The sequence below is a fragment of the Salvelinus sp. IW2-2015 genome, linkage group LG7 (assembly GCF_002910315.2).
Source record: "Salvelinus sp. IW2-2015 linkage group LG7, ASM291031v2, whole genome shotgun sequence".
In the NCBI taxonomy this organism is placed as follows: Eukaryota; Metazoa; Chordata; class Actinopteri; order Salmoniformes; family Salmonidae; genus Salvelinus; species Salvelinus sp. IW2-2015.
Genome location: NC_036847.1, coordinates 21,190,415 through 21,217,461, shown reverse-complemented (window position 1 = coordinate 21,217,461; position 27,047 = coordinate 21,190,415). Strand labels below are relative to the sequence as shown.

Genomic DNA, 27,047 nt, shown 5'->3' with positions numbered 1-27,047 from the left:
GTGTGTGTGTGTGTGTGTGTGTGTGTGTGTGTGTGTGTGTGAGACAGGGACAGCATAAATGTAGATATGCTGCACCATGCTAATTTTATGTGTGTGTTTTTCCCTATATACGGGCGCTCTACTGATACGGAAATGTACAGCATGTAAAAGTAAATGTCTTGAGACTTGCACTATAAACTCTAAACCCCCATCAACGTACTAAAAGTGATAGATAGGAAAGATGAAAAGGAATACTCTAACTTACATAAAGATTGCTTTGGTTGTTTTGTCAACCATCATCCTCCACTACCGCTATAACATTTTTACAAAAAACCCTCTCCCATCCTTATTTGGTGACATTTTCACTGAGGAAATGTATTTTCACTCGGAGTCTCCATCTTCCAGTCTGTCCTGTCTGTCTGCCTGTAGTAATGTTCGTGCCTGGCTGAAGCAGTCCCAATTATCCTGTCAGTCAGCCTGCCGTCAGGGGCTGGTTTGGCGGTTTGTTTATTTTATTGTGGTTTTATTAACTAATAGCCCCTCAGATAGATGGATCGCACTAGCACTAAACCGCAGAGTGGGCTGCTACCACCCCTCCCTGTCCCCCGTCTCCCCCTACTCCAAACCACTGTACCCCCAGAGCCTGTGGAGGGAAACCCAAGACCCTAACTGCCTGAGCGCTCCCTAATCTGTCACATCAGGCGCACATGTTTTCGGTCTTGGTAATGGCGGCTCAGACATCTAGTTTGGCCACAGCGGGCTTTGTGGAGTCCCGGCAGCCTCGCTAGCGTACGGCAGTAATGATAGGGTGGCTGACCAGTCCTTGACAAGGGTCTGGATCTCATCAGCACCGTGGTGGAGAGGGTAGAACCAGACACACTGAGCAAACATGCCAAGCAGCGACCTACAACAGCCAATTAGCCACCAGCCAACCAGCCACTGAAACCAGCCAACCAGCCACTGACACCAGCCAACCAAACCAGTCAACCAGCCATCCAAACCAGTTGTGCTGAGCGATTAGTGCTTTTTGAGGTCGGTTCGATTTCGGTTCGATTATTTAAAAAATAATCACGGTTTTCAGTTTAGATTTTATTTTTATTCATTATATGCAGTATGCGTTATGTGGGTTGAATGCTGTAACACAGAATAAAACAATTCATAAAAGTCCCATGATGGTAGTGATGTCCATTACTGCTTATCACTTATTAACCATCATTTATTCACATTACTTTACTTTAATAAAATATTTGTTTTATTTTATGATTTTATTATTTCATTCTAAGTCATCATCTCATCTCTATAGAGCTGCTGTCTGACTAAAACACAATTTTGTAGTTCTTCAAAGTAAATAAGGCATACTTTTACAACTGCTGAATACCAACTATCAATCACTTAGATCGTGTATTTTCAGGTAGAAATACCTCGCAAAGCAACTGATTTATATCACTCTCGTACGCTCACTCTTCTCTCCAACTCCGTCAACGAGGTCTGGACAAGTAAAGGGGGCACGCATTGGATTATGGTCATTGTAGTTAATGACCACATTTTCTGCTCTATGTAGAATATTGGCCTGTTGGAAACTACAACTACTACATCGCACAGTAGGGCTTGATCTGATTTATCTCTACAGAAACTGAGTATCGAGCTCACAGAAACTGAGCATCGAGCTCACAGAAACTGAGCATCGAGCTCACAGGAAAAAAAATTACAAAATGGAATTCAAATAATGGAAACGACATCAGATAATTACAGTGCATTCGGAAAGTATTCAGACCCCTTGACTTTTTACACATTTTGTTACATTACAGCCTTATTCTAAAATGTATTAAATTGTTTTTTCTCCGCATCAATCTACACACAATAGCCCATAATGACAAAGCAAAAACAGGTTTTTAGTAATTGTTGAAAATGTATTACAATTAAAAAACTGAAATATCACATTTACATAAGTATTCAGACCCTTTACTCAGTACTTTGTTGAAGCACCTTTGGCAGCGATTACAGCCTTGAGGCTTCTTGGGTATGAGGCTACAAGCTTGGCACACCTGTATTTGGGGAGTTTATACCATTCTTCTCTGCAGATCCTCTCAAGCTCTGTCAGGCCTCTCCAGAGATGTTCGATCGGGTTCAAGTCCGGGCTCTGGCTGGGCCATTCAAGGACATTCAGAGACTTGTCCTGAAGACACTCTTGCGTTGTCTTGGCTGTGTGCTTAGGGTTGTTATCATGTTGGAAGGTGAACCTTCGCCCCGGTCTGAGGTCCTGAGCACTCTGGAGCAGGTTTTCATCAAGGAACTCTCTGTACTTTGCTCCGTTCATCTTTCCCTGGATCCTAACTAGTCTCCCAGTCCCTGCCGCTGAAAAACATCCCCACAGCATGATGCTGCCACCACCATGCTTCAACGTAGGGATGGTGCCAGGTTTCCTCCAGACATGATGCTTGGCATTCAGGCCAAAGAGTTCATTCTTGGTTTCATCAAATCAAAATCAAATCAAATCAAATGTTATTTGTCACATGCGCCAAATACAACAGCTGTAGACCTTAATGTTAATTGAGGTAATATGTAGGTAGAGGTAAAGTGAATATGTATGAATAAAAAAGAGTAGCAACAGCATAAAAATGGGGGTTGGGGGGAAAATGCAAATAGTCCGGGTAACCATTTGATTAGGTGTTCAGGAGTCTTATGGCTTGGGGGTAGAAGCTGTTAAGAAGCCTTTTGGTCCTAGACTTTGTGCTCCGGTACCATTTGCCGTGAGATAGCAGAGAGAACAGTCTATGACTAGGGTGGCTGGAGTCTTTGAATTTTTTGGGGCCCTTCCTCTGACACCAGATGGTATAGAGGTCCTGGATGGCAGGAAGCTTGGCCCCAGTGATGTACTGGGCCGTATGCACTACCCTCTGTAGTGCCTCGCGGTCGGAGGCCGAGCAGGTTCCATACCAGGCAGTGGTGCAACTAGTCAGGATGCTCTCGATGATGCAGCTGTAGAACTTTCTGAGGATCTGAGGACCCATGCCAAATCTTTTCAGTCTCCTGAGGGGGAATAGGCATTGTTATGCCCCCTTCACGACTGTCTTGGTGTGTTTGGACCATGATAGGCTCCACTACAGCCCCATCGATGAGAATGGGGGCGTGCTCGGTCCTCCTTTTCCTGTAGTCCACAATAATCTCCTTTGTCTTGATCACGTTGAGGGAGAGGTTGTTATCCTGGCACCACACTGCCAGGTCTCTGACATCCTCCCTATAGGCTCTCTCATGGTTGTCAGTGATTAGGCCTACCACTGTAGTGTCATCGGCAAACTTAATGATGGTGTTGGGAGTCGTGCCTGGCCATAAAGTCATGAGTGAACAGGGAGTACAGAAGGGGGCTGAGCACACACCCCTGAGAGGCCCCAGTGTTGAGGATCAGCATGGCAGTTGTGTTGTTACTTACCCTTACCACCTGGGGGTCGCCCGTCAGGAAGTCCAGGATCCAGTTGCAGAGGGAGGTGTTTAGTCCCAGGGTTCTTAGCTTAGTGATGAGCTTTGAGGGCACTATGGTGTTGAATGGTAGGTTGTTGTCAATGAATAGCATTCTCATATAGGTGTTGCTTTTGTCCAGGTGGGAAAGGGCAGTGTGGAGTGCAATAGAGATTCCATCATCTGTGGATCAGACCAGAGAATATTGTTTCTCATGGTCTGAGAGTCCTTTAGGTGCATTTTGGCAAACTCCAAGCGGGCTGTCATGTGCCTTTTACTGAGGAGTGACTTCCGTCTGGCCGCTCTACCATAAAGGCCTGATTGGTGGAGTGCTGCAGAGATGGTTGTCCTTCAGGAAGGTTCTCCCATCTCCACAGAGGAACTCTGTCAAGTTCTTGGTCACCTCCCTGACCAAGGCCCTTCTCTCCCGATTGCTCAGTTTGGTCGGGCGGCCAGCTCTAGGAAGAGCCTTGGTGGTTCCAAACTTCTTCCATTGAAGAATGATGGAGGCCACTGTGTTCTTGGGGACCTTCAATGCTGCATACAATTTTTGGTACCCTTACCCAGATCTTTGCCTCGACACAATCCTCTCTCGGAGCTCTACGGACAATTCCTTTTTGCTCTGACATGCACTGTCAACTGTGGGACCTTATATAGACAGGTGTGTGCCTAATGTCCAATCAATTGAATTTACCACAGGTGGACTCCAATCAAGATGTAGAAACATCTCAAACATGATCAATGGAAACAGGTGGCACCTGCGCTCAATTTTGAGCCTCATAGCAAAGGGTCTGAAAACGGTTTTATATTTTTAATACATTTGCAAAAATGTCTAAAAAGCTGTTTTTGCTTTGTTATTATGGAGTATTGTGTATAGATTGATGAGGATTTTGTTGCATTTAATCCATTTTAGAATAAGGCGGTAACATAACAAAATGTGGAAAAAGTCAAGGGGTCTGAATACTTTCCAAGTGCTGTGTAGATGTTTAAAAACTGAAAAATATCTGACATTTTGGTTAATCGCTCAGCACTACAAACCAGCCAACCAGCCTACACACAGCCTCAGTTCACTTTCAAAATGACAAGCGCTGAAATAAAAATCATTCTACACAGCCTCTATTTAATTAGTTAATGTCAACCACAACAAATAATATTAACATGTCAATCAATGAAGGTTAAGGTTGGGTTTCAGTGTTACATCATTGAGGAGTTGACCCTAGGTCTGAAAGAGGAGCTGTGTATGGCTGCATAGGGTGATGAAGAAGAACCAGAGGAAACACACTGTCCAGCGAAGCAGGGAGTAACAACAGAACAAAGCAAATGCAGCCGCATAGAGAGAGAGCGCGAGAGAGAGCGAGAGCGAGAGCGAGAGAGAGAGAGAGAGAGAGAGAGAGAGAGAGAGAGAGAGAGAGAGAGAGAGAGAGAGAGAGAGAGAGGTGTCACAGCTGTAGACTGCAGCACCACCAACACCAGCAGAGAATGGAAGCATTTTGCATTTTGTGTGTGAGAGAAGAAGCAGCAGTAGAGACTTGGACATAAAATAGGTACTTGTCAATCTAAGTGAAAGGAGTTGTATGCAGTCATTATAGAGCTCAACATTGCCTCTGGAGTAGCCTGGTAATGTGTGACTAAGGCTGTGAAGATGAATGATTCAGTACATGCAGATCACATCCTTTACTCAGTTCTCCTCCACAACACATCAAATGTGAGCTGACTCACCTACACATGTCTTTTCGTCGGTTTGCAGGGCAAACTTCATATGACACGCACATCTGGGGCCGTGGTCCGTCTCCTCACAGATGTGCTGGCAACCCCCGTTGCCGTAGTTACAGGTCACTGCCGAGGAGCACACAGTTAAAGCAATAGGAACATGATGTACTGTCATCCATGCCTGGAGGTGTGCTGTGACATCATCACCCTCTCAACCTCAGTGTGATAAAGATGTTTAGAAACTCTTCCCGTTCACACCTTGGTATGAAGGATCTCACACCACTAAACTGTCGCCTACTTAATGGAGCGGAGCTGACTGACTTCAGAGTTTCATTCTCACTAGAAGACACTAGTTCCACTTTGGAACACTGGTTCTTCAGAGTGACACAGAAAAATTGGAACGTTCATAACTGTTAAAAAGACGAATCTGGGTGTCAGTTACACTGTGAGTTTGTGGTGTGTTTAGTGTCGACATTAGCACTCTGAATACACCTGTGATGACAGAGCCAAGGCTTCCACCGCCATCCAGTCTGCACACCACTACCCCTGTGCCTTTTGGCCTTTTCCTGGGCTATCGCCCAAAAAATGTAGAATAACACTTCTCCAATCCTTATTCAAACATAGGCAAATCCCCCATCAGCCCCGACCCCTGCCCTGACAGGACGAGCCCTGTTGCAAGGCAACAGGAAGTGTGTGCTGTCCATCACAACGGCTCTTTCTCAGAAACCTGCTACCCACTCCCTTAGTTACTCCAGTTCTGTCGGTTATCTTATCGGATGCTATAAATCATTTAGTGTGATAAACTGGCAGTATCATTTGGAAACAATCACTGTAAAATGGCTTTGTTTCTGACGCTGTGTGAAAATCTGTTGGATGCGTCTGTTGGATGGTAGTATCTTCATAACTCTACACAATGTACACGTTGGCACCACATAAACCATGTATTATCATGTTAGAAACCTATGTAAGATAGAGTAGATCATCATGTGGTGCCAATGTGTACATTGTGTAGAGTAATGAAGGTGGGTATGTGGGTTGATGGGGGGGGGGTCACACTTACACTTGCAGTCCCTCATGTTCCTGGTGAGCTGGAAGCCAGGCCTGCACTCGCAGGCGACGCCTCCCTTTGGTGTCTCCCGGCAGATGTGAGCACAGCCATGGTTCTTATCCATGCAGGTGGGGCCCTCTTTGGTGCTCTCTGGTCGTGCTACAGGGAGAAGAACATGAGTTAGAGGGGACCTGATCAGAGTTTCCAACACGTACTAGGTACTACTCCTTTCCCTGATGCTACGCCCCCTTACATGACTGAATACACACACACATGTAAATCTCCAGGGTGGATGATAGCCTGTTAGAACACACTGCATTGTTAGGCTATAAAAACTAGCCCGCCTAAAGAACGGATCAAACTCCAGGAGTTGATCCTGCAGCCCTGTAAGCATAAATGAGGTAATCCCTAACAAAAAGAAGTAGACATTTTAACTCGCAGACAAATTCTTCAAGCTTCGAGGCAAGAAGGGCTCGGTCGGAGCGGAGAGGCCTAAAAAACACATCTATTTCCAGAGGTTTACCACACTCTAACCACTATGCTTTGGTTCAGTTAAAATGGGTCCGTTTTCTGTGGATGCATGAATCCGTTATGAGTCTAAACACAACAAAGGGATGCTTTTGTTGGCCTCCATTATATAAAGTAATCTCACAATATCTGTGTGTTTTAGCTATTCAAAGCTACTCTCAAAGTGCCATGCAGATACATCATTTTTATCTCATGTATAAATGTATGAAAGTCACTTATTCAACACATCCGCAACTCAAGAGGAATCCTTTCCAGGTCTCACTTGTGTTATAAATTATAACAGGAGTCAGTGGCACATCTGTTATGCCACTATGTATTACGGGTGACACCTTTAGGGATCAGAGCTGAGATTTGCCTCCATGTGATGTGAGATAATATCACTATTACAGATGCAGTGACAAGCCCCAAGCCCACTGTCTCATTAAAAACCAAACCCATCTCTCATCCCCCACCCCTCTTCCTCTATGTGGTGAGCAGACATGGTGGTTGACTTACAAATGGCACCCTATTCCCTATTAAGTTCACTACTTTTGACCAAGGCCCGTAGGGCTTTGGTCCATTGTAGTGGCCCATGTAGGGAATAGGGTGCCATTCAGGATGCAACCCAGGCAGGAAGATGTCTCAATTGAGACTCACTGGACCTGCTGACTCTCAGAAGGATGTTTGGGTCTACACTTCAGAGCTGTATACTGTTTTAGTCACACACATGAATATTGTAAATCTCCTTTTTGATTGCATGTGTACATGCATGTAAGCACATAAGGCCTAAGGGCCCCACGTCATTCTTACAGGCCACCCATATGAAAAAGTATGCACAAACTACTGAACGTTGCTTTGGATAAAGGTGTCTGCAAAACAGCATATTATTATTAGTAGTAGTATTATAAATTACATGCCATAGAGGACTGCACTGTTCTGTACATAGACAATCATTCTACAGTGTGTTCATATGACTGCCCTGTGGACATATGGGAAAATGCTATCAGTATGTGTAAATGTGTTGACGAATCATGGCAAAGAGCCAGAGCCTTGTATTATCCTCAATGACCTATTTATGTACTTTAACACCTGCCTGAATAGGCTTCTTTTAATTACACCCTCTTGTTTTCCACGTGTTCTGCCAACAAACTGCACCGGCCCTTTTATTTAGTTTCACTTAGTAAGTTAGGGCTGACGTCAGAGAGACAGATATATTTCCACTCCCTCTCTACTTTGTGTCTAGTTGACGATGCAAGAATCATAGGCGATGTTGATGTCTCGCATTACTGCTGTCCATCACCTCAAGCCTGTTAAGAGGTGATAGGATGTCAGGCTTCAGCCCTTCTGACAGGCTTCTCTGCTTGTGCTTTGCTGATCTGTAAAAAGGGGTGATGGCGAAGGCAGAAAGATGGGAGAGGCTGAGCAATCAGACATTGAGTGCAAAAACAGTCCTAGGACAGAGGGTCAACTCTGAACAAAAACACCATTCCACCACCACGGCCACTGAGACACAGTAAATACAGGGACGATGACTGGAGTCCACTGACCATATAACAACACACCCTCTTTAAGGTGCGGTCAGTGCGAGGAGAAACTTAACGGTCCTTTCCCACTGCTCCGTGTCTGTCTGAGGGGGAGGCGAACCCAACACACAGACAGAGGGATAGAGTTTCCCACTTGGCAGCCCCTAAGAGACTCAAGTTCACTTACCAGGGTCACAACGTGCATCCCCCAAAATCCCCCCACTCTCTCCCCACCTACAGTATATGAGACCCCTGTCCCCTAATACCGCAGACTCATCCATCAATAGCGGGTGGGGCTAGGGCCAAAACCTGGCCCTGCTCTCTCTCTGAGGACCTAGAAAACCTAAGTGTTGACACAATAGCCCTTTTCTCCCTGGCCAAGCTATGAAACCACACTTTGTGGTTCCGTTCAACTGGCTGCCAAATACCGACATTTTTTATTATTACTACTACAGCTATAATAATTTATGCGGGGTCTCTTGTTGAGAAATGAAATATAAATAAATAATAGGGACGTAGAAAGAAAAATCGGCCCGTGGAGAAGTGAGCTGGGGAAAGTTGTGAAGCAAAGAATAGGACTGCGGATTGCGAACACCTAACTTTATATGTAGAAGCCAATAAAAAATATCACAGGGCACTTAATAGACGGATCGCCGGATAAGCAATATCTGTTAAAATCATGGCGCCAGAGGGGAACCTTCCAAATGGTTACCGGGGGACAGACTGAACATTTGTTCTCACACAATTGAACATGGACAGCGATCATCGAAAACTACTGACTGCACCGGTGGAAAAAATAACACCCGGCAATTAGATGCAAAGAACAGCAAGAAAGAGAAAGCTTTTCCCCAGAAGCGACATAGCTACAGCAGCAGTATCCAACCAAGACAGGTCGTGACCTGCCCACCAGACACTCAGGAGAGGCTTGTAACTCAAGGACTACTGCACTGCAGTGCCACCTCAGCAGCCCAAAGCTAAAATACTGCCATCTATAATCCCCCTCTCCCTCCCAGCTCCAGACACAATACTGTTCAGGCTCAAGGCTAAGGCCTTTAAAGTGCACCGGAACACAGTAAAATAAACAAAAACAAGGCCATTTGGAGACTTCTCAAGAGCTTCCAATAATACAATAATTTTCTGTGCATCTCTGACAATTACAGTACAGGGACACTTCCCTCCCAAAAAACCTCCTCTCTAAAGAGAAATAGAAGAGGACAGGATATAATGAGTGGAGAAATAGGCCTAGACATGCTGCCTGGAGAACGCTTCTGTTTGTCTCAATGTTCAGACCCCATCAGTAACCACAGTTACTCCCCTCTAATGTAGTCCTTTAGATTCATCTGGAACTAAACACAATGTGCCTTTATGGGCCATTCAACACTTGTTCCTCTTATAGCACTTCATTAACACTGCCAACTAAGTGGAGCAATTTAGGAAATTGTTATTACTACCTGTATTATACAACAGGTGGTAAAACCAATAGGGTACAATCATACCCCTGGACTGTTATAGTAGGATTAAGGCAGTCTTTTGTTTATGTAAATTATTTATTTGCAAATGTTTTGCAGGATGAAACTTTCCACCTTTGGCTACAATATTGGCTACGATCCCATGTGGAAAGTGACCCTCAGCTAATGAAGAAGAAACACGTTATATACTGTAGTCCCCAATTCTCACTGAGGTGGAGACAGTTGGGCACCTGGAACAAAGCCTCCTTACCAGCGCTTCCCAACAACATGAGGGCCTGGTCAGTAAACTTTAGGGCCATGTATTGGAAAGCTCGCCCTCGCCCTCCATTTGGCAAATCTGACCATATTTCTATCCTCCTGATTCCTGCTTTACAAGCAAAAATTAAAGCAGGAAGCACCAGTGACTCGGTCAATAAAAAGTGGTCAGATGAAACAGATGCTAAGCTACAGGACTGTTTTGCTATCACAGACTGGAATATGTTCTGGGATTCTTCCGATGGCATTGAGGAGTACACCACATCAGTCACTGGCTTCATCAATAAGTGCATCAATCATGTCGTCCTCACAGTGACTGTACGTACATACCCCAACCAGAAGCCATGGATTACCGGCAACATCCGCACTGAGCTAAAGGGCAAAGTTGATGCTTTCAAGGAGTGGGACCTTAACCTGGAAGCTGATAAGAAATCCCGCTATGTCTTCCGACGAACAGGTAAAGCATCAACACAGGACTAAGATCGAATCGTACTACACCAGCTCCGACGCTTGTCGGATGTGGCAGGGCTTGCAAACTATTACAGACTACAAAGGGAAGCATATCCGTGACACGGGCCTACCAGACGAGCTAAATTACTTCTATGCTCGCTTCGAAGCAAGTAACACTGAAACATGCATGAGAGCATCAGCTGTTCCGGACGACTGTGTGATCACACTCTCCGCAGCCGATGTGAGTAAGACCTTTAAACAGGTTAACATTCACAAGGCCACAGGGCCAGATGGATTACCAGGACGTGTACATCCGCCATGCTGATCCTCAAACAGGGGAAAAAGGTTGCATGCTCAGTCCCCTCCTGTACTCCCTGTTCACTCATGACTTTACGGCCAGGCACGACTCCAACACCATCATTACGTTTGCTGATGACACAACAGTGGTAGGCCTGATCATCGACAATGACGAGACAGCCTATAGGGAGGAGGTCAGAGACCTGGCAGTGTGGTGCCAGGACAACAACCTCTCCCTCAACGTGATCAAAACAAAGGAGATGATTGTGGACTACAGGAAAAGGAGGACCGAGCACGCCCCCATTCTCATCGATGGGGCTGTAGTGGAGCAGGTTGAGAGCTTCAAGTTCTTTGGTGTCCACATCACCAACAAACTAACATGGTCCAAGCACACCAAGACAGTCGTGAAGAGGGCACGACAAAACGTACTCCCCCTCAGGAGACTGAAAAGATTTGGCATGGGTCCTCAGATCCTCAAAAGGTTTTACAGCTGCACCATCGAGAGCATCCTGACGGGTTGCATCCCTGCCTGGTATGGCAACTGCTTGGCCTCCGACTGCAAGGCACTACAGAGGGTAGTGCATACGGCCCAGTACATCACTGGGGCCAAGCTTCCTGCCATCCAGGACCTCTCGCGGTGTCAGAGGAAGGCCCTAAAAATGGTCAAAGACTCCAGCTACCGCATGGCAAGCGGTACCGGAGAGGCTTCTAAACAGCTTCTACCCACAAGCCATAAGACTCCTGAAACATCTAATCAAATGGCTACCCAGACTATTTGCATTGCCCCCCACCCCCCTCTTTACGCTGCTGCTACTCTGTTATTATCTATGCATAGTCACTTTAATAACTCTACCTACATGTACATACTACCTCAGTTACCTTGACTAACTGGTGCCCCCGCACATTGACGCTGTACCGGTACCCCCTGTATATAGCCTCGCTATTGTTATTTTACTGCTGCTCTTGTTACTTTTGTTTCTTTCTTTTTTTTAGGTATTTTCCTTAAACTGCATTGTTGGTTAAGAGCTTGTAAGTAAGCATTTCACTTTAAGGTCTACACCCGTTGTATTCGGCGCATGTGACAAATATCATTTATTTGATTTGATTTGGAGAGTCCCACACGATCGATTGTAAAGTGATAGGACATGCTGGGGTTTTATAGGCGTAGTCAGTCTAAGTGTTAGGGCAGGTGACAGGAAGGCTTGTTGTACGACCCCAGACTCCGTCATACAGGACAGAAGCCCCTGGAAGGGAGAGGGAAGCCCCATGTTCTTGACACGGCGCCACTGGGACCAGGGCCTAAACATGGAGCCACCAGGCAATTAAAGCAGCATTCCTTACTCATAGATAATAGGCCATTAAAACTTTTAACAAGAGGATAAAGATGTCAGAGTTGGAAAAGGCGGAGAGGGAGTCTGGACCGGGCCGAGGTGCGATGGGCCGGGAAGTGACAGGGCGTCCAGTGGGTCCACGTCACGGCACAGCGCCGTCCCGATGGCAAGCGGATGCCCCCAAAGAGAGACGGCAGAGCCAGCTCACTGAGCCAAGCGCTACTGTTTGGGCCATTCTGCCAACCGTTGGTTCCCTTCAACTCCCGAAGGCCTAATAGTAGAAGCAGCAACATTCCCTCACTGGGAAGAGAGACAGGGCATAAATGGTCTCAGCCAGGGAAGGTGGCAGTTGATTGCGGAATATTTTCCTACAGGATACATCTGCATGTCTATGGTTAGGATGACAGGCACCTGAGCTACCAACAAACCTAATGACACGTTAATTTACATTCTATAGCTGTGTTTCCAAAACAATCCCTGCATAGTTTCCTAATGATCCTAACTATAGTATAGCCAAGTGGTTTAAATACTTTTGGTGTAACAGACTAGATTAGACCTGATATATTATGTGACTCTGCTTCTCTACCTGTGGGTGCATATATTCTTTATTGTTGCTGTTGATGTTGTTATTGTGGTTGCTCTTATCATTGTTTCTGTTGATGGTGTGTATGTCTTTGTGTTATTTATTGTATACAGTATGTGCATTTCTGTGTGCATACTGTGTGTGTGTGTGTGACTGCATCCATCTACAGTATATATGTGTATATTCTGCAGCACCTGCTGTGGGACATGCCCCTCTCCCCCTCACTCCTCCTCTCATCACTTCAAGGTCACCTCTCCTCTCCCAGCGGACCAAGCTTATCCATTATCCCCCTCCCCCGACAGAGAAGAACACAGAGCAACATAAAGCTACACAACGCACCAGAAGGATAGCATGCCTGCACAAACAAAGGAAACTACCCTCTCTCTGTAATAAAAAGAGATATGTTATTTCAAAGCCACATTCTTCTTGAAATCAAAGGTAGACTAGAGAGGAGAGGAAGACATGATTCATGCTGGCCCTCTGGGTAAAGCAATGACAGAAAAGCGTTAGTGGAAAAATCCCACTGGCACTAAGGCAGTCCACTGCGGCATGCTGGCCCGGCTAGCTTAGAGATGGCCTTCAACAAAACCGCACTATGAAAAGGGATGTCTGCCACAAAAGAAGTATGGAGGATTCAGCAGTAGGGCAGCCAACATTCGCTAGAGCCCAAGCCACTGATGTACAGCAGGTATATATTTGTTCAAGCGTGGGGAGTCATGGGGCCTATGAAAGCTCAGTCTAGACAAAGAGAGGGTAGCAACTGAAGGTAATTTAGAGACAGAGAGAAGGAGAGCGAAAGGAAGAGAGAGAGAGGGGGAGAAGGAGAGAGGGAAAGGGTGAGGGGGAGAAGGAGAGAGGGAAAGGGTGAGGGGGAGGGAGGAGGAGAGAGAGGAGGAGAGAGAGAGAGAGAGGAGAGAGAGAGAGAGAGAGAGAGAGAGAGAGGTGAGAGTAAGAAGGAGAGAGAAGGCAGAGAGTGAGAGGATGAGAGTGAGATAATTTTAAAGAAAGAGCAAGAGAGAAAAAATATGAAAGCAGGAGGGAGAGAAAAAGACAGAAAATAGAGAAGAGGTGGAGCGTCCTGAACTGTAGGTGTCCTGAAGAAACAGTCTTTGATGCTGGACTAATGGTGAGACTTAATAGGTAGCCATGGGAGTGCGGGACGTTCCCCAGAATAGGAAAATAGCCTAGTTATACGGTCGGGCTGCAGAGCAATGGAGCAGCCACTCCTGCACTTGTAAAAACAGCTCCGCGGCCAGCATACAGCCAGACAGGCAAGCAGACATGCTGAGACACAGCTCCAGGAACGACAATACAAGCCCTTCAAAGTAGGGACACCAGACAGGAGAAATAGAGGCTTCTCTTTTCACACGACTGCCATAGCCAGCCATGGCATGCCCTATTTTATATTAAGAATAAAAATAATGTGTCAATGCTTTCAGAAAAGAAGCAAAAATAGAAAATAAGACTGTCCCAATAACAGTAATAGAAAGTCCTGTGTGCAAAGTATAAAACAAGCACCTAATAATACTCTCCACGGCAATGCAGATAAATTAGTGATCGAAATTAGGGAACATTAGCTGCTACTTTGTTAAGGAAGTGTCCCCTAGTGATACTGTTCAAAGTCAGGGATCACTGCTACCAATCTCAGCTTTTATCATACTAAACGAATGTAGCCGGCTAGCTGCAGTGAAGCAGCAAAACTAACTAAGTATATGATGCCACCATGTGTAATGGATTCATCACATTGACTGCAAAATTCTATGAACTGCTGCAGTTATGGCTGGACATCATGTCCTGAAGTACACATGGCGTGTTCTGCATCCAAATGCTATAATAGGATGTATCTCAACAACTGGGCCTAAAGCTAAAGTCAATTAAAAACTTGTGTGTGTGTTCGTGTGTGTTCGGATCCGTCTGTATGTGTGTGTACACATGCGTCTGTTTGTGTATGCGTGTTTGTGCGCGTGCGCACAAACGTGTGTATGATAGACAAGATGAGAGACACTGCCAGCAAGTCTCCTTGCAAAAGGGGCAACAACCCCCCTGGGAAGCTAATGAAAGCTCCAACCACAGGAAGAGGTTTTCAATGGCAAAATAAACATTCCAGGAATGGCAAGGATACTCATGTTCTACAGTTAAGGAAAGAGATTATTAGAAATTCATTGGTTGTACCCATGGTCAGGTAGTTGACTAGAAATGGCTGGATGTGAATTTAGTGGTAACGTCCAACACACTTCAAGAATATAGCAAATTGAGTGGTATTATTAGTGGATACCAAACTGCTCTCAAGGCCCTCTCCAGGTGATCTCCCTAAACCTGATATACTGAGACTACATTGAGTTCAGTGAAGAAGTATGTGTGGGTGTCATTTTCTATTTCTATATTTAAACCAAACCATCAGGCACTGTATCGCGCTTTGTCTAGGCCTGGTGCCATGAAGCACCTGTCATCAGTTTGATTGTGTGATTGGGAGTGTGAGGTATTATTCTAACACTCATTAAAAGTTCTATCACTGTTCTCGTCTGTAATGAGTTCCCACAGAACACCTGCTCTAGGAGATTATAATTATCAGTGTAGGTATAGAAATATAATTAGGTGGATGCTTATATTTGTCCTATTTCACAAGTGTGAGTTATACACGTCTGAATTGGAAATGTGTTTTTGCATATCCCAACTCTCCCTGAGACACCTTCAGTGGGGTGTCCCTTTAGTTACTGGACCAAAGCTCTAAGCGCTAGGTTACCTGCTGCCCACAACAACCACTGCTTAAGGCATATACAGTGGCTTGCGAAAGTATTCACACCCCTTGGCATTTTTCCTATTTTGTTGCCTTACAACATGTAATTAAAATGGATTTTGGGGGGGTTTGTATCATTTGATTTACACAACATGCCTACCACTTTGAAGATGCAATTTTTTTTTATTGTGAAACAAACAAGAAATAAGACAAAAAAACAGAAAACTTGAGCGTGCATAACTATTCACCCGCCCAAAGTCAATACTTTGTAGAGCCACCTTTTTTTCAGCAATTACAGCTGCAAGTTTCTTGGGGGATGTCTCTATAAGATTGGCACTGCTCCAGCTCCTTCAAGTTAGATGGGTTCCGCTGGTGTAGAGCAATCTTTAAGTCATACCACAGATTCTCAATTGGATTGAGGTCTGGGCTTTGACTAGGCCATTCCAAGACATTTAAATGTTTCCCCTTAAACCACTCAAGTGTTGCTTTAGCAGTATGCTTAGGGTCATTGTCCTGCTGGAAGGTGAACCTCTGTCCCAGTCTCAAATATCTGGAAGACTGAAACAGGTTTCCCTCAAGAATTTCCCTGTATTTCGCACCATCCATCATTCCTTCAATTCTGACCAGTTTCCCAGTCCCTGCCGATGAAAAACATCCCCACAGCATGAGGCTGCCACCACCATGCTTCACTGTGGGAATGGTGTTCTCGGGGTGATGAGAGGTGTTGGGTTTGCGCCAGACATGGTTTTCCTTGAAAGACCAAAAAGCTCAATTTTAGTCTCATCTGACCAGAGTACCTTCTTCCATATGTTTGGGGAGTCTCCCACATGCCTTTTGGCGAACAACAAACGTGTTTGCTTATTTTTTTCTTTACGCAATGGCTTTTTTCTGGGCATTCTTCTGTAAAGCCCAGTTCTGTGGAGTGTACGGCTTAAAGTGGTCCTATGGACAGATAATCCAATCTCCGCTGTGGAGCTTTGCAGGTCCTTCAGGGTTATCTTTGGTCTCTTTGTTGCCTCTCTGATTAATGCCCTCCTTGCCTGGTCTGTGAGTTTTGGTGGGCGGCCCTCTCTTGGCAGGTTTGTTGTGGTGCCATATTCTTTCCATTTTTTAATAATGGATTTAATGGTGCTCCGTGGGATGTTCACAGTTTCTGATATTTTTTATAACCCAACCCTGATTTGTACTTCTCCACAACTTTGTCCCTGACCTGTTTGAAGAGCTCCTTTGTCTTCATGGTGCTTCTTGCTTGTTGGTGCCCCTTGCTTAGTGGTGTTGCAGACTCTGGGGCCTTTTAGAACAGATGTATATATACTGAGATCATGTGACACTTAGATTGCACACAGGTGGACTTTATTTAACTAATTATGTGACTTCTGAAGGTAATTGGTTGCACCAGATCTTATTTAGGGGCTTCATAACAAAGGGGGTGAATACATATGCATGCATCACTTTTCCATTTTTGTTTTGTTTTTTGAAACAAGTAATATTTTCATTTCACTTCACCTATTTTGACTATTTTGTGTATGTCCATTACATGAAATCCAAATAAAAATCCATTTCAATTACAGGTTGTAATGCAACAAAATAGGAAAAATGCCAAGTGGGGTGAATACTTTCACAAGCCACTGTACACGTGTATATGTAAATACATATTTTCTCTACAATGTCAGGTTACTTTTCTCTTTAATGAATGTTGAAAAATCTGCAGTTTGCCAGTTAAAAAGTAGACAGGCTGAAACTGGATATGTGAACTTATATAGTAGCTCATCAGTATACACCATAGGTACCGCCATACAAGATATTTAAAAATGTACTGAAACTGAAATTATAGATGTCTGAATTGACTGAGCAGCAAGGAATTCCAACGGGAGGCACTCAAATCTGCCGGACTCAATCTCACGCACATATGTGGGTAGCAAGGACCCTGTTATCTCCCCAACACATGAAACAAGGAAAATAAATAAAATGCAAAGAAGTGGAACCCTCACTGACCTGAATGGCATACCTACCAACCTGTAAGCACCTTGGCTGTTCTTTCAAAGATTTTATGTCTTGACTGGGAAGACATTTTGGGCAAGAATAAATTAACTGTTACATTCTGCCCAGTGAAACGATGGGAGCCTTCATTTGGAGGGAGTGTTTTTCATTCCTTTTTAAGGAGGGGGCAGCAGGCTAGTAGCAGACGCCCTTTCATTAGCTGTGAAGGCTGGCAGCCCCCTGTTGCCTAATTGACCAAGCTCTCTACTAACAAGGGCTCTCAGCCAGCAGGGGAATAGCCTGGTAGCGCCCAGCCCCAGACCAAGCCCCAGACCAATCCCCAGCCCTAGCCCAGCCCCAGAATAAGCCCAAGCCCCAGATCAAGCCTCAGCCCAGCCCAGCCCTAACCCCAGCCCAGCCTTAGCCATAGCCCAGCCCCGGACCAGCCCCAGAATAATCCCCAGCCCTAGCCAAGCCGTAGAATAGCCCCAAGCCCCAGATCAAGCCTCAGCCCTAGCCCAGCCCCAGAATAAGCCCCAGCCCCAGATCAAGCCCCAGCCCCAGCCCAGCCCTAACCCCAGACCTAACCCCAGCCCAGCCCCAGACCAGCCCTAGCACCACACCCAGACCAGCCCTAACCTCAGCCCAGCCGCGGACCAGCTCCAGACCAGCCCTAGCACCACACCCAGACCAGCCCTAATCCAGCCCAGCCCCGGACCAGCCCTAGCACCACACCCAGGCCAGCCCTAACCCCAGACCAGCTGCAACATTCCCTATCAGCTCCCCCTCCCTAACTCACCCGGGTAACAACTGATCCATTGATGAAAGGAATGGAAGCTGATGTCTTTCTAATGAGGGTGATAAAGCTAACTGCACCCCAGGCCTAACACGTTTAAGGAGTTGGCTGGCCAGGGCCGTATTTATGAAAGTACTGAGGGTCTTCTGTAAGCAAACTTTGGCAAATACACTCGAGAATGTATGTTTAATTCCATATTTTCTCTTGTGATTTTAGTGTAAATCAAAAGAGAACCATTGCGCTCTCCCGGAAGTTTTGGCTGGTGCGTAAAACCCGCAAATGGCTATTAGTGTAGCCTTTGCCACTTAAACATAATATTCATATACGCTGAGAATGGTAATGCTGAGGATGAGTTAGGATTATTTGTCAAAATAACTCGGCCGACTGGCTTCTTCCTTTTCCCTTTAGCACACACTGTTGTAATAATAGCAATAATAATACGATTTGCTGTTGTTCCCAATGTCTTTTCTAGAATAATGGAAAAATGACAGGCAGTGATCTGTGAGTGAAGGTGAGTTGTTAGATGTATGGCAAGCTTTAATCTCTTGTCCAAATGGAGCTCATCTGGAAGCAATGAAACCAATATTATTCACATGAAAAATGTAACATCAATGGGGTTATTCATCGAGAGAGAGAGAGAGAGAGAGAGAGAGAGAGAGAGAGAGAGAGAGAGAGGGAGAGCAAAGAGAGAAAAGAGAGAGAGAGGAGAGAGAGGAGCAAGGGAGAAAGAGAGAGAGAGAGAGAGAGAGAGGGAGAGGCAAGAGAGAAAGAAAGAGAGAAGAGGGGAGAGCAAGAGAGAAAGGAGAGAGAGAAGAGAGAGGGGAGAGAGCAAGAGAGAAAGAGAGAGAGAGAGAGAGAGAGGGAGAGAGCAAGAGACGAAAGAGAGAGAAGAGAGAGGAGAGAGAGAGGAGAGAGAGAGAGCAAAGAGAAGAAGAGAGGGAGAGAGAGAGAGAGAGAGCAGAGAGGAGAGAGCAAGAGAGAAAGGAGAGAGAGAGAGAGAGAGAGAGAGGGGGAAAAAAAAGAGGAAGGGAGAGAGCAAGAGAGACGAGAGAGAGAGAGAGAGAGAGAGAGAGAGAGAGAGAGAGAGAGAAGAGAGAAGAGAGAGAGAACGAGAGAAACGAGAGAACGAGAGAAAACGAGAGAACGAGAAGAACGAGAGAACGAGAGAAGAGAAGAGAGAAGAAGAGGAGAGTAAAAGAAGCCTGGTTAGGCAGTGCTATCTGCCTGGTCCTGAGTGAGGCGACAGACCCTTTCCTTTGAAGCACACGATCCAAGCCATTTGCTACACTCAAATAAAACTGTGCTTATGAAACATAAAACATTGACAGTGCACCTAGCCATAGTTGATCTCATAAACCAGGCTTCAAAGATCCCTGGCTTTCTATTCTGAGACTACATGAGACTGAACTAGATCCTGTAGTGACATCACTGGTCACGGTCACTGTGCAAGACAATAGAGCTCGCTAGCTTGTAGTCCTAAAACCCGGAATAAGTTACCTCTGGTTTGTTTAGCCATCCCTATGGGAAAAAATTATGGTGAATGAATAGGGTTTTGGAATAAACGCCGAAAATAAGGTCTGAGGTTAACACAGGCTTATACGTTTTGTTCTATGAGATAACAATCAGTCAGTTTAACATGACCTTTATGAATTATGAAGCCTTTATGTATTTTTTATCATACATAAATTCTTCAACAATTCACAAAAGGTTGACGTCAGCTGATGAAGATTAATCTCCTCGACAAATGTATAGATCTCTCTAATCTGGGTTCACCAACACAACTTACTTTCGGTGTTTATCCAAAAACCTCCAAAAATGTATAAGACTCCTAAAGCTGGGTTCACAACATCAACTTATTTTTCGGTGTTTATCAAAAAGACCCTCCAATAAATGTATAAGATTCTCCTAAGCCTGGGTTCAACCAACAACTTACTTTCAGTGTTTTATCCAAAACATCCGAAAAATGTATAAGATCTCCTAAGCCTGTGGTTCACCACACAACCTACTTTTCGGTGTTTATCAAAAAACCGCTCCAAAATGCATTCATCTTAATCTTAGAAAACTTTTAAAAATGGAAGGACTTGCACGCGTGTCATTCAAAACGGCATTCATCTTTCCCCATAGGCTTTGGTCCCAACGAACCATGGCGAAGTTAAGTGCCTACAAAAAGCGCCATTACTATTTATCTCTAATACAAAAGACTACACCGATTGGACACGAGCGAAAAGATTGGAGGAGAGCAAGAGAAGAAAAGAGAAAACACTTGGGTAACGGTTCACACAGCACACTGCAGCAGCAGAGCAGACAGAGAGGCAGACAGAGAGCAGACAGAGAGCAGACAGAGGGCAAGACAGAGGAAGCAGACCAGTAGGGCAGACTGGAGAGCAGACAGAGAGCAGACAGAGAGCAGACAGAGAGCAGACAGAAGAGCAGACAGAGAGCAGACTGGAGCAAGACAGAGAGCAGACAGAGAGCTGACAGAGAGCAAGACTGGGGGAAGACCAGAGAGCAAGACAGAGAGCAGACAGATAGCAGACAGAGAGGCAGACTGAGAGCAAGACAGAGAGGCAGACTGAGAGCAGACAGAGAGCAGAGCTGAGAGCAGAAGCAGGAGAGCAGACAGAGAGCAGACTGAGAGGCAGACTGAGAGCAGACAGAGAGCAGACAGAGAGCAGAACAGAGAGCAGAGACAAGAGAGCAAGACTGAGAGCAGAGAGAGCAGAACAGAAGCAGACAGAGAGCCAGACTGGAGCAAGACTGGGAGCAAGACAGAGAAGCAGACAGAGAGCAGACAGAGGAGCAGACAGAGAGTAGACCAGAGAGGCAGCTGAGGGCCAGAACAGAAGGCAGACAGTGGGAGCAGAGAGAGAGCAGACAGAGAGCGACCTGGGACAGACGAGAGAGCTGACAGAGAGCGACTGGGTAGCAGACGAGAGAGCTGACAAAAGAGAGCGACTGGGAGCAGACAGAGAGCAAGACTGGGAGCAGACAAGAGAGCAGACTGGGAGAGCACAGGACAGAGAGCAGAACAGAGAGCAGACTTGGGAGAGACAAGAGTGACAGAGAGCAGACTGGGACAGGTGACAGAGAGCTGACACAGAGAGCCAGTACTTGGGGAGCTAGAACAGAGAGCTGACCGAGAGCAGGACTCGGGAGCAAGAACAGAGAGCTGACAGATAGAGAGCAGACAACGGCTGCAGGTGTAGATATCTGCCCACTGTGACTTCACTTCCTGAGACCTAAGAGATGTTTGTATTCAAATCATTAGAGGCTTAGTTTTTTTCTGTTTTAGTGGTAACTGAACAATAGAGTAAAACAGCATTCAAGGTTTATCCCTTGTAAAGAGCACCTGGGGCTTCCTTATCAGGTGGATTATGAAAATACAACAAAACAACTCCATCCCTCGAGAACTTATTTTCCGTGGAAATAATCAAACTAAAAGCATGATATGTACTTATCAGTCAAGTTTAATGGGAAGCAGTCATTTGTTGTTCGCCCTCTACAGGTTATGTCTAATGTACGACTCTGGATAAGATTGGCTCGCTGACCTTCATTCCCCTCTGACACATCCATCCAATCCCACAGGAATTTTCTTCCTAACAGTCTTGTTCCCAGCTCCTGGCTACACATTTAATAGTTTTATTTTTCTCTCAGCACCCCAAGGCCATTCATACACTGGCAGTTATGTTTCAAAAAAGCTGTCAGACTGCCAGATAAGAATCAGTCTCATTTGAAAAGGACAGAAAATAACAACACACAAGCTTTCCTCAACAGCTCAGGTGTTTTCTAAGCACTCTAACTGTTACCTTTGTTCACCTTTTGCTGCAGGGCAGCCTGTTAGGCGGATCCTGCTGTCAGACCCCGTTTTGATTCCCCTATCATATCAAAGATCAGTCCACAGAAGACATACCTGCAGGCCATCCCCGCACGCCGCCCCCAGGCCCCCCCCCGCAGTATTGCTTACAGTAGTGATGTGGTACGAAATTGGCACCCTATTCACTATATAGTGCACTACTTTTGACCAAGCCCTATGGGCCTATGGGCCCTGATCAAAAGAAGTTACACTATATAGGGATATAGGGTGCAATTTGAGATGCAGCCTACAGCCTTTCACTTGTAGTAAAGCTTAAATTAAGGCCTTAATGATAAATGCACCATCTGAAGTTGTAAATGATAACCTTCCCCTGAATGGGACCATAAAATGAGGTCATGACACCAGCAGTTTACTAGGTAACCATTCCAGGTCAGAAGAGCAGGAACTAATGAGCTCATACTTGGTATCCTCTCCTGCACCATAAATCTGGAGCAGTCCCCTTCGCTGGAAATGCTTGTTGTGGTGTGCTTGTGTGTGGTGTGTGTAATGTGTGTGTGTGTATGCGTGGTGTGTGCATTGTTGAGGATGCAAGGCTAACTTTAGGCCTTTTGATGCAGGTGTGCTGGTTGTCCTCAGGAAGAAAACCTTCTCTTGCAGCGGGCACTTCTAGCTGCCCTCATGTTGAACACAGATCTGCTGACATCACATCCCCTCTACACTCATCCACATCTGCAATGAAACAGGAAGTGAACAATCATTACAATCATAGAAAACAAATGGGTCCCAGGGAATGAGGAGAAGTGAGATAACCAGTATGATCATTGGAGTAAGGATCTACTCTGCAGTTACATTTTTTTTGCACCCAGTCCGTTTAGATTTTACTGATTAAAAACTTTAGATATGATGATATACTGTACAGCAACATAACAAAATGAAAGATTGTGTCATGGAAGCGTTGACAGCAGGAAGACAACAGTTGTTCATTATATTTCTGGAAAAATGACGAGCAAAAACTGTCATGTTTAATGCAATTGCACAGGGGAGTGGTTTGGTGGTTTCAGCAGGGTAAGACTGCATGAGGTCAAACATGAGGGGAGATATGAGATGGTCAAGAGAAGCCAAGGAGGGGGTTGTCCTAAAGCCTCTGAAAGAGTTGATGTCTCAGTTCACAGTTTCTTGCGTGGCAGAAAGATGGAGCATAGGGCTCATCAGTTTGAAAAGCCTCCAACTGTGAAGCACTAAGCCTGAGCAGCACACTCCTCTAGGCAACTTGGTAACCTGATCCACCTGGGCAGAATACCTGTCGATGACGAGCCTCTGTCAGCCCCCTCCATGAAGGAATGCCACGAGAGGGGAGGAGGCGGGAGGAGAGGGAGACGGAGAGAAAGAGGGAGAAGAAAGGGAGGGGAAGGCGGAGGGAGGGGGGAGGGAGTAAGGGGGGTAGAGAGGGGAGGAGAGGGGGGTGAGCCACTTGAAGCCTAGTGAAGTGCAGCACACAGCAGCAGTCTGTACAGAGTTATCTCCGGGGGCAATGCTTTGCCACAGGGCATAGCACCGTAGACTAATGAGTAGGTTCTAACACGGTAGGTGCTGAGATAGCATTTAATCCCACTGAGACTTCATTGTGCCTCTTACTCTCTATAAGATATTACTAGAAGTGTTCTGAGACTACGCCCAATCAGTGGTAACAGGACAACATCTATTCACTAACAACTTGTTAAAAACGTCAGAGCTCACAGGTAACTTAATGGGGAATTGGACCAAAGTGCAACCAGGTGTAAGCTCTTTGATATTTATAGCATCAATGTCACGAATCCCGCCGAGGATGGTGCCTCTTCCTGTTCGGGCGGCGCTCGGCGCTCGGCGTCACCGGCCTACTAGCTGCCATCGATTATTTTCTTTTTGTTTCTGTTAGTTTGGGCTGATTGGGTGCACCTGTTCAGTTCAGTTTGGTGGGTAGGCTATTTAAGGGCAGGTAGCCCGCTGGCTGTTGTGCGGGCTTGTATTCTGTTATGTTGGTGTTGGATTTGTATGTGGATTTTGTTATTTTCTCGGAACAGTTTAGTCCGATGTTTTTGGACTCATCTTTTCATGCGCCCGTGTGTTTTAGGGCATGATCGTTTTCCCTGTGTATTGGAAAATTAAATCCACGTTTCTTGAAACCTGCTCTCTGCGCTTGACTTCATCCACCCAGTTCTCCTAGCAGCTCTGACAATCAAGCCACCTGTCACGCCCTGACCATAGTTTGCTTTGTATGTTTGATGTTTTGTTTGGTCAGGGTGTGATCTGAGTGGGCATTCTATGTTGTTTGTCTGGTTTGTCTATTTCTGTGTTTGGCCTGATATGGTTCTCAATCAGAGACAGGTGTTTTGCGTTGTCTCTGATTGGGAACCATATTTAGGTAGCCTGTTTTGTATTGTGGGTTATTGTCTATGTGTAGTGTTTGTGTCAGCACTAGTTTTCATTGGCTTCACGTTCGTCGTTTATTGTTTTGTATAGTTTGTCAAGTGTTCTTCATTTTTGTCTTCATTAAATATTGAAGAATGTATTCTAACCACGCTGCGCTTTGGTCCGCTTCTTACGACGTTTGTGACAGAATAACCCACCAAAATAGGACCAAGCAGCGTGGTAACGGGCAGGAGCAGGAGAGGCAGCGATGTCAGGATTTCTGAACATGGGAGCAGAATCTGGACTATACAACTTGGGAAGAGATAGACAGGTGGCCGGTCGACCCAGTGAGATTGCCGGAGCCCGCCTGGGATTCGCTCGAGCAGTGCGAGGAGGGTTACAGGAGAATGGAGTTGGCGAAACGAGCACGGCGGCGCGGTAGGAAGCCCGAGAGGCAGCCCCAAAAATGTATTGGGTGGAGGCACACGGGGAGTGTGGCGAAGCCAGGTAGGAGACCTGCGCCAACTTCCCGTGCTTACTATGGAGAGAGAGAGCGTCGTACTGGTCAGGCACCGTGTTATGCGGTAGAACGCACGGTGTCTCCAGTACGCGTGCTTAGCCCGGTGCGCTACATCCCAGCTCCCCGCATCTGCCGAGCTAGGGTGAGGATCCAGCCATGGAAGATGGTGCCATCCCTGCTCTCCAGACAGCCAGTGGGTCTCCTCGGGCCAGGATATCCTGCTCCGGCGTTGCGCACTGTGTCTCCCGTATGTCTGCACAGCCCAGTGCGTCCTGTGCCTGCGCCCCGCACGTACCGAGCTAGAGTTACCATCCACCCAGGACGGGTTGTGCAGGCCATTAGCTCGAGACCTCCAGTGCGTCTTCACGGTCCGGTCTATCCAGTACCACCAGTGCCAACACCACGCACCAGGCTTCCTGTGCGTATCCAGGGTCCAGTATGCCCTGTTACTGCTCCCCGCACTCGCCCAGTGGTGCGTGTTCCCAGCCCGGTACCACCAGTTCCGGCACCACACACCAGGCCTACTGTGCGCCTCCAGGGTCCAGTATGCCCTGTTCCTGCTCCCCGTACTCGCCCAGTGGTGCGTGTCCCCAGCCCGGTACCACCAGCTCCGGCACCACGCACCAGGCCTACAGTGCGCCTCGGCAAGCCTGAGCTGCCCGTCTGCCCAGCGCCGTCTGAGCTGCCCGTCTGCCCAGCGCCGTCTGAGCTGCCCGTCTGCCCAGCGCCGTCTGAGCTGCCCGTCTGCCCAGCGCAGTCTGAGCCGCCCGTCTGTCCAGCGCCATCTGAGCTGCCCGTATGTCCAGCGCCGTCTGAGCTGCACGTCTGTCCAGCGCCGTCTGAGCTGCCCGTCTGTCCAGCGCCGTCTGAGCTGCCCTTCTGTCCAGCGCCGCCTGAGCCGCCCGTCTGTCCTGAGCCGTCAGAGCCGCCCGCCAGCCAGGAGCCGCCAGAGCCGCCCGCCAGTCATGAGCTACCCCTCAGTCATGAGCTACCCCTCAGTCATGAGCTACCCCTCAGTCCGGAGCTGCCTCTCAGTCCGGAGCTGCCCCTCAGTCCGGAGCTGCCCCTCAGTCCAGAGGCGCCCCTCAGTGGAGTGGGGTCATTTAGGAGGGTCGCCGTTCCTAGGAGGCCACGGAAGCGGGGATTGACTATGGTGGAGTGGGGGCCACGTCCAGCGCCAGAGCCGCCACCGCGGATAGATGCCCACCCAGACCCTCCCCTATAGGTTCAGGTTTTGCGGCCGGAGTCCGCACCTTGAGGTTGGGGGTACTGTCACGCCCTGACCATAGTTTGCTTTGTATGTTTGATGTTTTGTTTGGTCAGTGTGTGATCTGAGTGGGCATTCTATGTTGTTTGTCTGGTTTGTCTATTTCTGTGTTTGGCCTGATATGGTTCTCAATCAGAGACAGGTGTTTTGCATTGTCTCTAATTGGGAACCATATTTAGGTAGCCTGTTTTGTATTGTGGGTTATTGTCTATGTGTAGTGTTTGTGTCAGCACTAGTTTTCATTAGTTTCACGTTCGCCGTTTATTGTTTTGTATAGTTTGTCAAGTGTTCTTCATTTTTGTCTTCATTTAATATTGAAGAATGTATTCTAACCACGCTGCGCTTTGGTCCGCTTCTTACGATGTTCGTGACACCACCATTTTATGGTGCTGAAAAAATACTCAACAGTATCAAATTAGGGACCTTTGGGGCCATCCACTAATCTTAGAAAACCTTATAAAATGGAAGGTCTTGCACAGTGTCATACAATATTACATACAGTATATTTTTATTTAACCTTTATTTAACCAGGAAGTCCCATTGAGGTCAGAAGACCTCTTTCCCAAGGAAAGACCTCTCTACGTCATTAGATATTAGTAATGTTACTAGCCAGCCCAGTATCCCTTTTAACGGACAGTGCCTTGCCTCAAGGCCTCCTCCTCCCCTGGAGACCTGTGCTCTGTCCCTGGAACCCTATCCATCCCCATGCTCGACACATCAATCATCTGCTGTATACACAAGGCTTTTTTTTATAAACTGTCATGTGAAACTCATTTTCTGCCTATTTTTCCAGTCTGAGAAGGCCTCTGGATGAAGTTTCCTTTCTGGGGGATTCTCAGCCCAGCATAGTTAGAAATTAAACTTCACTCTGTCCTTCTCTCTTTCACACACACACACACACACACACACACACACACACACACACACACACACACAC

General features: G+C 46.4%; 1 protein-coding gene across 7 annotated transcripts in view; it reads right to left on the bottom strand.

Annotated features, from left to right (window-relative positions):
* LOC111966578 (signal peptide, CUB and EGF-like domain-containing protein 3) overlaps positions 1 to 27,047 on the bottom strand; it is a 177,615-nt gene that overhangs the window by 32,447 nt on the left and 118,121 nt on the right. For 2 of the 7 annotated variants that reach the window (XM_023991336.2, XM_023991339.2), the window contains exons 5-6: positions 6,206 to 6,352; positions 5,155 to 5,271 (exon numbers count right to left, since the gene is read on the bottom strand). The exons of the other annotated variants lie outside the window; for them this stretch is intronic. In XM_023991336.2, the coding sequence (XP_023847104.1) occupies positions 5,155 to 5,271; positions 6,206 to 6,352 (264 nt within the window). The remainder of the gene's footprint in view (positions 1 to 5,154; positions 5,272 to 6,205; positions 6,353 to 27,047) is intronic. 7 annotated transcript variants of the gene reach the window in all.